The sequence below is a fragment of the Scomber scombrus genome, chromosome 7, assembly GCF_963691925.1.
Source record: "Scomber scombrus chromosome 7, fScoSco1.1, whole genome shotgun sequence".
NCBI lineage: Eukaryota > Metazoa > Chordata > Actinopteri > Scombriformes > Scombridae > Scomber > Scomber scombrus.
Window position 1 is genome coordinate 7,048,569 of NC_084976.1, and position 15,696 is coordinate 7,064,264.

The 15,696-nt window shown below is 39.5% G+C and overlaps 2 protein-coding genes across 6 annotated transcripts in view; one reads left to right on the forward strand and one right to left on the reverse strand.

Moving 5' to 3' along the window:
* usp45 (ubiquitin specific peptidase 45) overlaps positions 1–12,283 on the reverse strand; it is a 37,684-nt gene extending 25,401 nt beyond the window's left edge. For 2 of the 5 annotated variants that reach the window (XM_062422404.1, XM_062422399.1), the window contains exons 1-5: positions 12,054–12,283; positions 10,840–10,950; positions 8,898–9,067; positions 7,619–7,719; positions 7,098–7,198 (exon numbers count right to left, since the gene is read on the reverse strand). In XM_062422404.1, the coding sequence (XP_062278388.1) occupies positions 7,098–7,198; positions 7,619–7,719; positions 8,898–9,067; positions 10,840–10,942 (475 nt within the window). In that variant the 5' untranslated portion in view covers positions 10,943–10,950; positions 12,054–12,283. Of the gene's footprint in view, positions 1–7,097; positions 7,199–7,618; positions 7,720–8,897; positions 9,068–10,839; positions 10,951–11,064; positions 11,095–11,891 lie in introns of those variants that run through there. The other 3 variants (XM_062422401.1, XM_062422400.1, XM_062422402.1) reach the window with 3 other exon arrangements.
* A 515-nt stretch (positions 12,284–12,798) lies between these two features.
* On the forward strand, positions 12,799–15,063 carry tstd3 (thiosulfate sulfurtransferase like domain containing 3). The gene is made up of 4 exons (XM_062422624.1): positions 12,799–13,037; positions 13,179–13,343; positions 13,831–13,990; positions 14,453–15,063. Exons 1-4 carry the CDS (start codon positions 12,899–12,901, stop codon positions 14,508–14,510), a joined length of 522 nt encoding a protein of 173 aa, XP_062278608.1. The 5' UTR covers positions 12,799–12,898; the 3' UTR covers positions 14,511–15,063.
* The last annotated feature ends 633 nt before the right edge of the window (positions 15,064–15,696 follow it).

Genomic DNA, 15,696 nt, shown 5'->3' on the forward strand with positions numbered 1-15,696 from the left:
TGGCAACATCTGGGGTTTGCATCTCCTCTATGAAGCCATAAGGGAGCTCCCATATGTCAACACGCACAATGCATGGAAAACAAGTGGAGATGGGGAAAGATTGCAGCCCCGATGAGGAAAAAACAAACTGTATTTTTTGGGTTTGGTGCGAGACTATGAAGGTGTGAAAATATCTGTCTGCGCAAGTGTGAATGACTTAGCGAAAGAGAAAATAATTAAGAGAGAGACGCAGTGTTTACATGAGTGTGTCTACTTGTGGTGTGTGTGTGTGTGTGTGTTTGTGTTTATGTGTTTATGTGTGTGTGTGTGTGTGTGTGTGTGTGTGTGTGTGTATGTGTGTGTGTGTGTGTGTGTGTGTGTGTGAGAGAGAGAGAGCTGAGACACAAAATCAACAGACTTAAAGCAACTTGAGTGTAAGAGCTGCGACTGGCACTTCAGCTAAGAGGGAGCAGAGGAATGAGGAAACTAACTGGGCGGAATGGGGATGCCTATGGACACACTCTGCATCTGGGACCGTCACCCAAGGTAAACAATGTTCAGGGAGCCATCTGGTTGAGACTGGAGAGAGAGAGAGAGGGGTGGGGGGCAGAAGAGGGCAGTTGGGAGGGGGGGGGGGGGTGCAGTGGGTGGAGGGAAGGGTTGCAACGAGCACAAGCATATGGAAAAGCAGATTTTTCCTCTCCCTGCAGCAGTCAACGAAGGCAAATGTCAGCATGCGCTGTGTCCACGCTTGACTGTGCTGCACTCGGCACCACCACCTGGCCCTCCTTGCTCAGCCACCGAGTATGGGCAGCAGTGACACTGTGGAGCTTTTCCCGAGGGTTGGAGGAAAGCATTGCGGTGCTCGGGCATGTCCACACGCACGCATGTACACTAACACCTCCTACACTCCCTGCTCTTTTTCACACAAGAGACACACAAAGAAACATGGGGACTTTTGCATATAACAGCTCTAGAGTACTCGCAAAAGACAGAAAAAAAACACACACAAGGCTAAATGCAATCTTTAAAAAAAAAAAAGAAGCAGAACGTTCAGTCATGCACGTGTTTTGTTTTGACATTTTGTCAAGACGAAGAATTAACCAAGGCCAACACCAGGCTTTAAGTAAGAAAATTCAAGCATGTGAAACAATGCCGTAACAAAATGTTTTCTTTTCAAACACAATGACTTTTTTTTTGTCTCGCAGCCACTTGTAAAATAATGTTTGTGGATGTAATCAATACAAAAACAAGAGCCTGTAAAAAAAAAAAAAATTTCCTGCAAAAAGGCTTTTTCTGAGTTGCTTTTTTTATTTTATAGCATTCCTAACGTGGTTTGCAGTTGTGCTGAGAGACGGTTGAATCGTATGGCCAGTGGGCTTCATGCCTCCGTGTTCACTTGCAGCGCTGCAGTGTGCGTGGAGGGCCAAGGCCAGCTCCCTTCATGCAGAGCAGCCAGTCAAGAGGAAGGCCAGGCAACACCAAATGTCTTATTAATTTGCTAATTTGTTGTGACTGCAGGGCATGAAAAGCCTGTTTCCTTGCCATCTGAGGCCAAGAGAACCCAGTGCCATGTTACTTACAGACACACAAACACACACACATACATATATATATATATACACACACACATCTTTTCCAACCCACTATCTGGCCTACTTTCGTGTGCGGTGGTGGGAATAAAGACAGAATCACCCTTGATTACCTCCATGAAGGCACCACCAGGGGACAAGCATCTTACTGGCTACTGACTCGGCTAAGCTAAACTGACAGTGAACTATTAACTGTGGCTTCTGCGATTGACGACCAGAGGCGGGAAACCAGGTGAATAAAGGTGAAGCTATCACGCGGTGCTATATCCTCCACTTCAGCCATGGTCTCTCAGAGTGTCAATGTAGATATTGATCCATGGAAAGTTGAGCCAAGGAGTTAACTGGAGACACAGCTGTTTGTTCATGTTGCTTTCTAGTAACGCAGGTGTTAATATTTAGATAAGGTGTGTATCCTCATGGGATTGAAACAGGACGTATATATAAATATCTCATATATAACAGGTACATGCCAGCACACTGGACAATTTAAAATATCATGTTTGGTTTATAATCTGACCTTCACTTCATTTCAGACAAAAAAATTCATTTGTTCACTTTGATGCTTAGGTGTACTGCGGACCTCTGAGATATTTAATTCAAATTGTGTTTGAGTAAGAAATGTTCAAATGTGAAATATGTTTTCAGCAACACAGAAAAATCAGCCAGTTGATGCGACTTTTAAGTGATGTCGTTGACTCTTTGCCTTGTGCATCTATGAGAGACAAATAGTAAACAGACCGAGAGGATAATATGCTTTTTGACTTGACTGTACACTAAATTGTTATCTACAGTGGTATGTCACTGTCTATGACAATATGTCCTAGTGTAAACTTTGTAAAGAACAATTCTGCTAACGCTCCATGCTGTGATCTACAACGTACTTTGATGGTTTCAAGTGCTGCTTATTTGTAACAGTGTGTTCCATCAGTATAAAACCATTTAGCCTAAAAACAGCTTCATAATCAGTGGATAGTAGACATAAAACAGTGTTTAATGAAAGAATGTATGAGTCTCATCTAAATATTTTGTACAAAAAAAATCCTCATTTCTTTTATAAAGGTATTTTTAAAGAAATGCATAAATATTTAGGTGTAGATATTTAGACCTTGCGCATTGTCAAAGGGCTCGAGGATATCATTTTTTAACACTTACTTAATGTTCAGGTCAAATTTGACCTGTTTTGACACTTGACAGCTGAAAAAACTTTACCCTGAAATTGCACAAAATGCACAAAATGAAAACATTGTAAAATGTTATACTTTCATATAGTTGCTAAAAAAAAAGTGTCCATTGAGGCTGTTCTGGGTCAAATTTGACCGGTATCTATTGACATGTCTTTTTGTTAAATGAATAGTTTTAATAAGATAGTAGTTATGAGGATTGATGGATCTAATGGTTATACAATAAACCCCACAGTTCCATAAAGTTGTTGTATTTTTCAGTATAAATAAAATACATTTAAACAGTTATTGCGATGTTATATTTCCATGTCTTAGGTAAAACAGTACATGATATTGTGTGATAGTAGCTGTTTTTTCCTCCAAAAATGAGTGGTGTAAAACCTAAAAAATACACTTTCTCTGCTCTCTGAAACATTAACCAAGGTTTAATCACACCTTTATTGATCAGTCAGATCCTCTATTGAGGTATTCTGAATAGATCTGTGGTTCAAAGTTTGGTATAGACACTTTTTATGAGGGGAACATACTGTGAGGGTGTAGAATATGAACAGTATGTAAGAGTTAACATTTTGCTTTATTCTTTCATTTCCTTTATGATTTCTATACCTTAGATTTATATTACATACAAAGCAAACCCAATGTTTAATAGATATAGCCTTTGTTTTAAGTTTTTAGATTTTAATGGTTCTACACAACATTTTAAAAATAGCAGATATAGCATTAAACTATAGGTGCTATTCTGTACCCAATTCTTTATATTGCAAAATTTTAAAAAGAAACTATGTACTATACAAGGTATAGAAAAACAATATTGCACAAATATAATTGATAACAATAAGAATTGACAGATTCCACTGAGAAACAAGCTTTGATGTCTATTCAGAAACAACATTTTAATTTGCTCCACAAAGACTCCCCAGCTGTGTGACAAGCTGGAGTCTAGCTCCCTGAGGTCAATTCGCTTTTTACTGGGACTCTGGTACTTGAGCTGAAGGCCTTGATGGTGAGAGAGCACAGTTAATAGACTTTCTTTCTTCCCTGAGCTGTTGTACAAAATTATTATAGATTCTGGGTAAAAAAAATCCTTGCTGGGGCTCCTTTGTGCTTGGGGTCTATAGGAAAAACCGTACAACAGCATTTCCTTCTGAAAACCTGGCCTTCACACTGAAATGCAATTTCACAAGCTCCTCAAAAGACAACAACCGCCTATTTTCCTTTGACAATGGCTGCTTGCCTCTATACCTATTTGGCCAACCGGTTAGGAACAATCGGGCGGCAGGAAAGACGACAGGTAATTTAAAGAGGCAAAAGGGGAAAGCTGTAGGTAACCACTGTCCACCTCAGCAGATTGTTCCCCATTTACGGCAGGTCCATGGGTGGAAACATGTCCACTCGAGGGCTGCTCCACAAACATCCACACATATAAAACACAAACTAATTGCTCAACCACAGTCATCTTTGTTATGAACAAAACACAAATGGAATCTAAAGGAATTGTGGAATTAGAGTAATCTGATGGAGATGGAAACTTTACATCTAATTTCTAAACACTTTCAGCACTATGTATTTCTTGCTCTCTCTGAGGTCGTGTTTGTCCCTCGTTTATCGCTTGAATACCTGGCTGAGTCACACAAACTACTGCATATAAGCCCTCAAAAAACATCCTTTACTCAATCTGCAGATCCCTCAGGTATGTGATGTACTTGGCAAAAAGTTACTCAGATTTTGTTTTGTATTTCCAGAAGGTGCCTGTTCTCTCTGTCGCAAATAATACATTGCACTGTGAGAATTCAGCAAAGTTCACTACTGAATTTTAAAAATCAGTTTGTAAAGGCCAGTAAACTTGTAACACAGATCTAATTAAAATAGGGTATCTGCTTGAGTTGAACACTCTCTTCACTGTTCTGTGTGTGTGTGTATCTGTGTGCGTCCACTGAGAGTTAGTGCGCTCCAGCTGTTAGGATCCAGTCGTTCTGACTTGTTGAGGACCCTGGCTCCCACTAGTGCAGCACACAGGCCCAGAGGTGGTGAGACATACAGCGGCTCGATGAAGGAAGCGAGGGACGGAAACAGATAGCGATGGAAAGACAAAGAACGAGAGAGAGAGCAGACACTGAACCCTGCGCAGCTGCTCTTGTTCTTTAGGGAACCCAGCCGGGAAGCATCGCTCAAGCGCCTAATTCCACTAATGTGTGCAGTCATGCGATGTGCAGGGTGAGGGTGAGGGTGGGGGGGGACTGTTACAGCATCAACTCTGCAACTCTGTAGTCGTGGTTGAGAGACTGATAAGGGGGACCAGCCTGCCTGGGCGGCTGGCCTATGGCCACTGGCAACTGGGCACCGGGCAGCGGGCTGAGCAGAGTCAGCCAGTGAGACCCTAAGTGCTGATGCCCACCACCCTGATCAGCTACAGCCGCTTGAGACGCCTCTCAGCATGCCAGCACAAAGTAGAGGAGGTACAGGCAGGCAGCACAGAGGCAGGAACAGACGGTGTGTGTGTGTGTGTGTGTGTGTGTGTGTGTGTGTGTGTGTGTGTGTGTGTGTGTGTGTGTGTGTGTGTGTGTGTGTGTGTGTGTGTGTGTGTGTGTGTGTGTAAGTACAGAGAAGGGGGGTGAGGGTTATATCTATATGGTTGACAGACTGGGGGACAGAGGGCTCAGGTGGTCAGAGTAAGGTTAAAAGGGTTAAAGACTGAAAGTAGGCAGCATTGTCATTAATGAATATGAAGACAACCAGCCGCTATGCAACTCTAATTCTCCTCCATGGTGATTTTACTGCTTTTTATAAATCTCTTTAATAAAGAGTGTTTTCACTCAGAGAGAAGGAGACAGGTTAAGTCAACATTGAGGATGAAAGGTAAAATGGAGGGAATCTGATGACCACCATCCACCAGGGGGAGCAGGTGTACTTCAACCCACTCCTGGTTTGTGGGGGGGATCACTGACCAACCAGGGATGCTGGATTATGGCAAAAATCATAATCACGATTATTCTGGTTAATACTGAGATCACTATTATTTAACATGATGACTTACTGACTTTGGATGTATTGAATGCATTTCCTTGAATTGTATAAATTAAATTATACAATTAAATTGATAATATGTGTAAAGAATTTAAAGCATAAAAAGAAATAGATCAAAATAAATAACATCATTACACTTCCACAATCTACTGAAGACTTCTGAATATATAGAAGTAACAAAAATAAATGAGACCAAAACATTTTTATATCATATTATTTGCTGAGAAGCATGTGGGAGGTGATCAATAATAAAAATGATCATTCATCATGGTGCAAACAAGAGGTGTGACAGAATACTGACTTGTATTGTCCTGCAGTGTGTTTACATGCACTTGAGTAACTAAGTTGGTCAGTTTTCTCTAGAAAGTTGATTTCTTTACCGTCATGTGAACAAGAAAAACTGCATTCTATAATCAGAGTACTGGATTATCTACTGGATAATCTACTGCTTTCCACTAGTAGATTTTACTTCCTTGAGAACACTGATCTTTCTGCCATGAATACATGTAACCAGGATTTTAATAACTTTTTAAATTTTTTTTTTCCACCTGTGCACAGTAACAGACTGCAGGTGGAGAAAGGACAGATCATTACAAAGAGAGCCTGTAGATATCTAAATAAGTCAGGTTCCACCACTGAATACTTGACTGGTTGTTAAATTCAGACACATTCACTCTGTGAGGAAGACCTCCACCAGTCTGTCTGTCTCTCACCGACTCGCTCTTTGTGAAACAGAATGCGGCACAATAATCTATTTATCTTCTTTATCTTGTTTTCGTAATCCTTGGAAGCCAAAAAAACGAATTGTCAAGACACATTTTGAAGCTTTGTCACCAGATAAAAAAAGGAAGTCACATTCATCTGTGTTAGAAGTCACTGCATAAAGTCTTTGTCAGTCACAGATTTGGCCACAAGACACTCAGTCATTCTCTGGTACCCAATGATGGTTATATTGGTTTTAGAACTCAACTATCCACTTCACTTTGTGCTACTATTACATTATATTCTGAGTATATTTATTTAATTTAGATACAAAAGCCCATATAAACTTGTGTGGGGTTCACCAGTGCAGATTATTACACTGAATTATGTACCACCAATATCTTGATAAACACTACAAATCTACTGTGTTCAAGGCTAGTCCCTTTTCTACTTTGAATGACGACAGGACTGCAAAATTAAAGGAACGTGTGGATATAAAACTCCTTCTTAAGTGACTTCAGCCTTGCTCAAAATTGCAGCGAGGGTGTGCGTGTCAAATAAAAGCTTGATTCAACAACAGTAGGTGGCCAGACCTCCAAGATTCTGCCAAACACCTTACCTGATGTTGCCTTGACAGAGTGCTTTTGTAGAAAATCCAGGGTCTGAGCCAAGGCCTTTTTGTTACAGTGAGTGGAGAGCTCCTCGTTACATTCAAAACACCTGTTACAATGAGAGACGGTCACAGACACACACAGAGGTATTAAGTTGCTGTGGGATTTAACTGCTCTCAAGAAAACTAATGTTGAAATGAACTATTATTTGGAAACAGAATAACTCGGCTAGAATGGAAAACTATTCATAAACACAAAAAAATGTCATAATGGAAGGGGGGGGATATAATACCAGGTTATTTGTAAAGGCCTTTTATTTATGAAATGAGGTCAAATAAATTGTGGGAGCCATGATCAGGAAGACTTAAGGACAACACATAGTGTCAGTATATGTCATGCGTCAAAACACACACGCCTATTGTTTTCTATGTAAGCCTTCACACAGGAGGCGGCATCACGCTGCCTGTCTTTATGAGCTGACAGAGATTTGAGTGCAGACTTCCAGATCACAGTGAATGTAGTTTCTCACCAGGCCTTCCATGTGCTCAAGCTGATGGTGATGCAGTGAGACTCAGGATGGAAGATTTGGTGGTGCTTGACAGCGTGCTGGATCTCTGACTGGTTACAGCACTGTAAAATAATACATTTAAAAAGCATAGTTAGTTAAAAATCCTATTTAATAGGCACAAAAAACCCACAGACCACATGTGGTAGCATTTGCGAGCTTCAGCCATACAATCAAAAGATACAATAATGATGTTTTTTAAGTCTTTTAAGAATACACAAAACATACGTAGACATTCATGTATTTATCTCTGAAATTGCTTTATGAAGGTTTTTTTATTATTATAACTAATACTAATAACTAACAATTTAGACTAATCAGCTTGAATAAATGTCACATTTTAGCAGATCAGTTCAAACATGTGTTTATTACATTATCAAGCATATGTAATAGTGCATAATAAATAGTTGATTAGACTAAATAGGATTAACCCTTACATACTGTTCATATCCTAACTCATAATCAGTCTTTATACCAATTCAAATTCATAAATTCCCCATCAGTCATTAATTAATGTTTAATTAATCCTCCTATTTGATTAATTTTATGGAGAAAAGACATACACAATCACTATTTTATTGTCCGGGGGAACATTTTATAGAATATGATGAATACAGCAACATGTTTGAATGCTGATTTTTGAGGGTTTAAAAAAAAAAAAAAATCACACAAACATAAACTGCATGTATAAAAATGTGTATTTGTTTCCCATTTTTGTATACTGTAGGTTACATTAAGAACAGTTTGGCTAAAAGAAATGTGTATATGGTGTTTTTACAGCTCTTAAATCTTAAAAAAGGGTTAAATTTGACCCTGAACAGAGTTAAAATACATATTTTCATTCAAAATAATTTTTCATATAATTTTTTACTGATTCCATTTCCATTTTCCTTTCTCTCATATTTTGGGTCTGTCGTTCTCATAAACAAACACAATAAGCAGAGTGACAACACATAAAAGTTGCATCACATTCCTGATTTTCTGTATTGTTGAAGAAGGAAAAAATTAACAATTCACTGGAAAACATTATATTGTAATGTAAGTGCTGGTCAGATCTGCACTATGTCTTACTGGACCACACAGTACTGAACTTTACCTGCTTCCTTACACCTATAAGCAGGAGTGAATGAATGACCAAATAAATAAAAACAAAAGAATTAAAAGGCTGTGATACGAACAAGATTGTGCTGATGTTAATGCCCAAGGCCCAAGGTCCGGTGTGTGGGCCTATAACAGATCTTACCTGGGAACCACACTTGAGGCAGACCAAGATGTCATGTGATGTTGCTGGCTCTCCATCAATCATGGTCCTTTCCTTTAGGCACTCAGAGCACATCAACCACACGCTGGACAGCACTGACTTCTTCACTGAGCTCAGGTCCACGGCCTTGTTCACATGCTGGCAAGTCAGCCCTGATCAAAAAAATGAAATTGTTTGTACTGTAATGATACATTTACCCTTCAATCACTTCTATAGACCAGTTTGAGATTGGGTTTGTGTATTCTATTAATTCACTGTAATGGATATTTAACTTGTGTCTTTGGAGTGGGTGACAGTGTACCAGTGTATAGCCCTGCTCTAGTAGGACAACTTTATAACCCCATACATCCACAAAATACACAGAAAACACATATGATCATTTTTCAGTTGATGCCAAGTTGTATTTCAAATGCTACAAACATCAAAGGGCAGCACATGAGAAGACTGACAGATACAGATGAATAATTAGAGGACACTTTAAAGATGTAGTAACATACAATATAATAAATAAATATTTGACTTTATTATGCCTAGTGAGCCTCAAGACTTAATTCCATTCACTATCCATTATGCCAGTGATTCTCAAAGGGTCTGTGCCACTCTGCCAGAGGGTTGGTGAAAAGTCATTTTATCTATTTCTTTTACAAATAGCTTCATAGTTCAACACATAAGTTTATCTGTTCCTGCTACAGCACCGCAGACCTCCTACTTGGTAGCGCTGAGGATCGCTAAAGCTTGGAAGCCCCTAACAACAGGGGAGGAGCTGCTGCTAACTGCTGATAGCTGCTGCAGTGGAGATGTGTGTGGTGATAGCAGGGAAACATGCAGCTGCCAAATGGAGTGGCTGATTGAAAAGAGTAGCTCTGTCAAATGATACCAGTAAACGATATGTCTTCTGATAATGAGTCACAACTTCTGGAAAGGCTGAGTGTCTAAATTTGGAGTTCAATTGGAAGAGTCCACTGATAGCTCCAGCTAATCGTGCTGGTTCGCAACCACAGGGAAGGAAGGATTCAGGAAGATTTTTTATTTTGTTAGATTTGACGGGGCAAGCAACTGCTGAGGGGATTTTCAGTGTAATAGATATGTTCCTATTCTATGAGAATTGTCCACAAACTCTCTCCCACCGTTCATCGGGTGCTGGAGACGAAAGACTGTTACGTCCTCACGCAGACAGCTGCTCCGATGACTTCCTCGTGTCCTGTGCACGAGCATGAACGCCCCCACTTGCTGATTGGTCAGTGTTGTGTGGCTCGCTACAAGCTACTGTGTTTACTGCTTGCTTACACTGTCACCTGTACACTTTTGAGGTAGTTTGTGTTTCTTGACTTGCAGAGAGAAGCCATCAGGTTCATGGACTGCCTCTCATCAGTGTCAAAACAAAGCAGTGGTTTTGCGACTGTAGCAATGTTTCAGATCAATGTTTTGCAATCTACTTGATAGATATGTCGCAATGCAGGCATATGTTCAGTTTGTTATCACCTCCCGTTATTTCATTATTATATTTTTATCAATCATTACTTATTTACATAAACTGTTTCCTTTCCACAAACAGTTTTATAGGCCATCATATTAAATTGCTCTCTTCAATGTTTGTATGATTTACATTATTCATCATTTATGTGTTTTGTTTTTTAGTGTATATTATTTACAATAATCAGAATCTGTGTTTTATTTAGCCTATTTATACACTAAGGTAGAAACACTTTACCTTGATACCCTTATTCTAAGCCTTAGAGCTGGACTTCAAGTCCAGCTCAAAATCAAATTCAGTATTTGCCTCAGGGTTAGGGTTAGGGTTAAGCTTCCATGAGAAGGTCCCTGGTATAGTCTCTGTCTTTTAAGGGGTCCTTGGCTGAAAAATGCTATACAAGACTACACAATATCAGTGCTGCTCTCAAACTCAGCTGCGTCAGTCACTTACCACTGACTTCATCTGATGACTCTTCATCACGAGGTTTCCTCGGTTTATTTGTCCGCTTAGTCATGTCGGCGGCTTTCAAAGAGAAGGGGTCCTTAAGCCGCATCTGGAGCTCTAAAGGGGAAGGTGGAGGAAAGAAGTAGAAGTCACAGCACGCGATTAAACCACCTCAAAATACATGCATTTAAAAAAAAGATATACCACTGCAGCAACTAGTCTCTTACTCACATTATGGTTTTGGACAAAAAATCCAACCTCATCACTCCAGTCCTTTGACATAGAGAGATTTGTATATGTTTAACTGTCCATATAGATAATGCATTTGTTTGCATTGATGTCTTATATATGTATGCATGCATGTATATTCACATATTTGACTCTTTGTATTATAATCATGTTATTATGAAAAGCACTCTGAACAGCTTTTGTAAGAAACTGTGTTATACAAATGAAATCTGAAGTGAATAATTAAGTGTGTATGCATGACTTTGATAAGCTGTGTATATATATTTAGACAGTGGCACAGTTGTTGTTGTTGTGTTTGCTTTGGACTGATATTTACTTCATACAGACTTCAGCAAACATTTTTATCTCCACTGATGTTGCTCTGCCAAAACTGTACTGCAGTAATCTCCACTTCTGTTGTTTTATCGGTCTGTTCCCCTTCACTCAGGTGAAATACCTGCTCAGGTCAACTGAGGTCAATTGACTGATTTAACCTGTAAAGACCACTGTACTGTGTGTCCCACAACACTCGTTGATTTATTGTAAGTTTACTTATTGTTTCTTGTTGTGCTGTGTTGTCCTAAAATGTTGTGAACTGTGTTTTTTTAAAGGCAATGTTTTCTGTACTGTTCACCCAATAGAAATGTGACCACCCTAGTCAGCACTTTAACCTCAGTCAGTGCACCATTTCAAATGCATTGTGCTGGGGATCAGAGCCAAAACAACACTAAATGTGCCACTGTCCGGTTCTAATGGTCTGTACACTGTATGTCAATGAGAATGAATATGGTCAGTCAGGTAATAGGCAATAATATATTAGAGAGAAATACCTAATTATGGGCAATAACACCGTTAAGAGGCCTCAATTAGCCCGCACCATCCTGTTAAGCTAAACAAGAAAGGCATTCAAGTCGCTTGTTAAATATGTTTTATAGTGCTTTCTTACAATATTTAGAAGTGTTTACATGAAACGAAAAGCCGTATAAACTCACCTCTTTATTTTAGCTCCTATGTTGACTGTGTCAGCTAACCAGCAGCCAACAGTGAGATGTCAACTCTTCCTGGCTAGCAGACAAGCTGGAGTGTGTTTATTCCCACAACACACGGACATACAAACGCATCTCAAACCAAGGTAAACAGCGACGTTGACAATTAAACATGAGTCTAAAAAACGGTCTGTTTTTGCCCTTGACTTTCTAAATGTTGACAGGCTTTCGGTATCATCAGCTAGCAACACTCGTCAACATGTGACGCATTCGAAGCCTCTACGGCAGCTCTGGTTGGCCAAATGCTGCGTTCCAGTTCAATCGGAAATCCCTTAAAACAGGCTTAACGGCGGAGGTGCTAGACTTTCAAGGGGATTTCTTACTGTTTTAAATATAAAGACTTACAGTAATTGGTCAATTAATTGATCAGCAACTGTTTGAGCAATAATAACAAACCACTTACTTAACATTGTAAATACATATTTGCGTTACAAAGTGTTGATTTAGAATTTCATGTTCAAGAGGTTATCATTTATCCTCGTTTCCCACGACTATGAACGCCTCATATTTTATATCTTTTATAATACCTTAGTGTATTATTTTAGACACACGGTGCTAGCACAGCTTTTATTTGTTGATGATAGTCTTATATTTGAAATACCAAATTCATTCATTTTCCTTTATGTTATAGAAAAAGTCATTGGTGAGCATTTTTGTCCTCTGCGTGATCCGTACTTCTGGTCAAGCACAGGTCATTACTAACAGGGCGAGCGTAGGCAGTGTGTCTTATAACAGGTTTATGTCGCAGACGTGGTTATATAGAGAATATAACAGGTTGTAATTAATCACATATGGCTCTAAGAAGGTGTTGGAGGTTTACAGGAGTCGTCCCGCGGCTGTTATTGAACAGTACCGGTCGTGCTGCGGCTTCTGTCCCCGGAGGACGCAGCTCAGTGTCCAGCCTTGACAACACCTCCCCCAGCTGTACAGGTGAGTTTAACACCTTTATTGAAGTGTTAGCTGCGGATTTACGTGCTCAGCATATCTGTATGAGTTTCAGCTCGAGCCTTTAAAATGCTTCATATATCTACAACAACGCTATATTACATGTTTGTTTTGTTCTCCTTTCAGTTCCAGAGTTGCTCCGCAGGTTCAGCTCAGCGCCACCCAGCACAGATGTGAGTTACGAGCAGCTGAAGAAGCTCCTGGCCAGTCAGGAGGCTGTGGTGATAGATGTCAGAGAGCCCTGGGAGCTGAGAGAGTATGGCTTCATCCCAGGGTCAATTAATGTGCCCCGTGAGTGTTGTCCTCTCCACCAAAACACACACAAACTTGGGAGTTGGATAGCAGGAATGTGTGGTGTCAAATAGTGTGTGTTGTCTGAAAAACAGTGCTGTAGTGGTTACAGGTGATGAGGTGGGTCCACTATTAGGGTAGATGGGCAGATAAATGAGGAGAAAGTGGATGTACTCTTTTTATTTCAATGGATTTTTACACTGCAAATAATCAGAAAAAGAGGTGAATATATTCCTTATACCTGTGTTTACCTTTCATTACATCACTGCTGCAGACCACTGTAAATTATACAAGGAGTGTGCTTCCTTTTCCTCCTTGCTGATTAACATTCCTCAGATGATCCTGATAAAGGTGCAACGCTTTGACACTACTTACAACAATTCCCAGAAACTCAAAAACCCCTCCCTCTCCATGTTTTATATCATCTAACGGCACATATTTACTGCTAGTGATACTCAAACCTGTCTGTGCATCCTTGACTTCGCAGTTGGACAGGTGAACACGGCCCTCCAGCTGGGTGCAGAAGAGTTCAAAGAAAAGTATGGAGGTGAAAAGCCCCGGCAGAAGGATAACATCGTGTTCAGCTGCCTGGCAGGAATCAGGAGCAAGAATGCGCTCGACATGGCCACCGCACTGGGATACAAAGAGTGAGACATGTTTCTTTGACGTTTTAATGTCAAAATAATTGATTCTCACCTCAAGTCTACAATTTATGAGATCACCGCAGTAAATGTTGCAGGAGGTTTCTTGTTGAAGTTGAGCCTTATTTTAGTGTGTACAAAGGTTGGAGTAGCAGGATTTTTTTATGGCTGCATTTGGTCAACTGAATCTTACATCTGACTTTTCTATTTTATCACAAGACATTATTATATTACATTATTGACCTTTAGTTACACACATATCACGCATGCAGTGCTCTTTGGAGAGCTGCCACGCACCACATATCCAGAATCTGATGAGAAATACAGAAAAGGCCACTTAATGATATATGTGTTACTATGTGTTTTACCATGTGTCACCAGTAAAGTCAAACAAAGTAACGGTTTCACTTCTAACGCAACCCTGTTTACGCAATAGTTCACTTACCATCTTCTCTTTTCTCCATTCAGTGTTCAGAATTACGCGGGAGGATGGAAGGACTGGGTGAAACATGAACAACATAACTGATCCAGGGATAACAGAACACAAGAAGAAAAAGAGAATGTGTAATAAGGGGTCTTGTAAAGGATTTGTAAAAAGTTAATACACTTCTGTTGTATTATGATCCAGTGATTTAAGTTGTTTTCCTCATCTGCCAATCCCAAAGAATTTTCAAACCAGAGGGCTTAACGCACATCAACAATGATTTATCTGCTGCTTAAAAAAATAATCGAATTTGTTGGGATATTACTTGAAGTTATTTGTATTTTTTTTCAGTATAGCGCTATTTACAAACCCTTTACAGCCTCTCAACTTTTCAACAGGTGACTGCTCTAAACCTTACTACACCTGAATACATAATGTGCAGAAAATGCTAATGTTCTATTGTTTTTTTTCCAGATTTATCTATGCAAATGAGTATTACGACTGCGTGATTCTGAGTTAAAATGATGGCTTCCGTTGGAGAGTTCAGTATTTCAAAATGATGTAAATATCACACACGGTGTTGCTCATAGATTCAGCAGTTAGTGTAATCATTGCCAACGTCATTCAATGAATAAATTATAGTTTTGATTTAAAATGTTTACTTTGTGATTTTTTTTATACAACTGTGGGACAGTGTCCAGCTTGTTTATTAAAAACAAAAGAAGACAGCATTCATTTGGATAGTTTGTGATATAAATAGGCACACTGGAGGTTGCTGAGGTGACACACACTGGGTCTGAGATGATCTACTGTATTGTAGAGTCATGTCTAATATCCACCTTGTCTCAGCATGAATTTGCCACCGACCCTCCAGAGAACATTAATAGACTCCTTCATCATTCATGATAATGAATGTGTTTGTTTTCCACTGCACTGTCCTCCATTTGTGTGGAGGAATGCCTCTACTACAGCATGTGGACTATGGCTGTGGACCTTGCTCCTTAATAACCTCCACTTCTACGGATTAAGATGAAAGTCCAAACATAATTCATAAACAGTTATCACACTCTTATTTACTTTAATCATAAACATTTTATATGAATAACTTGAGTTCTCCGCAAGCAGCTTGTTATCACTGACTCACAGTTGATAATAGGAAACTGAACTCTGAGTGACTTTGCACATGCATGAGTAAATAATGTGGCTCAGAAGTGTCAACAATACTGGCTTATATTAAAAATGATTCTACAAGGAGGCAAAGTGAAGCATCTGATCCTTTGAAATAATT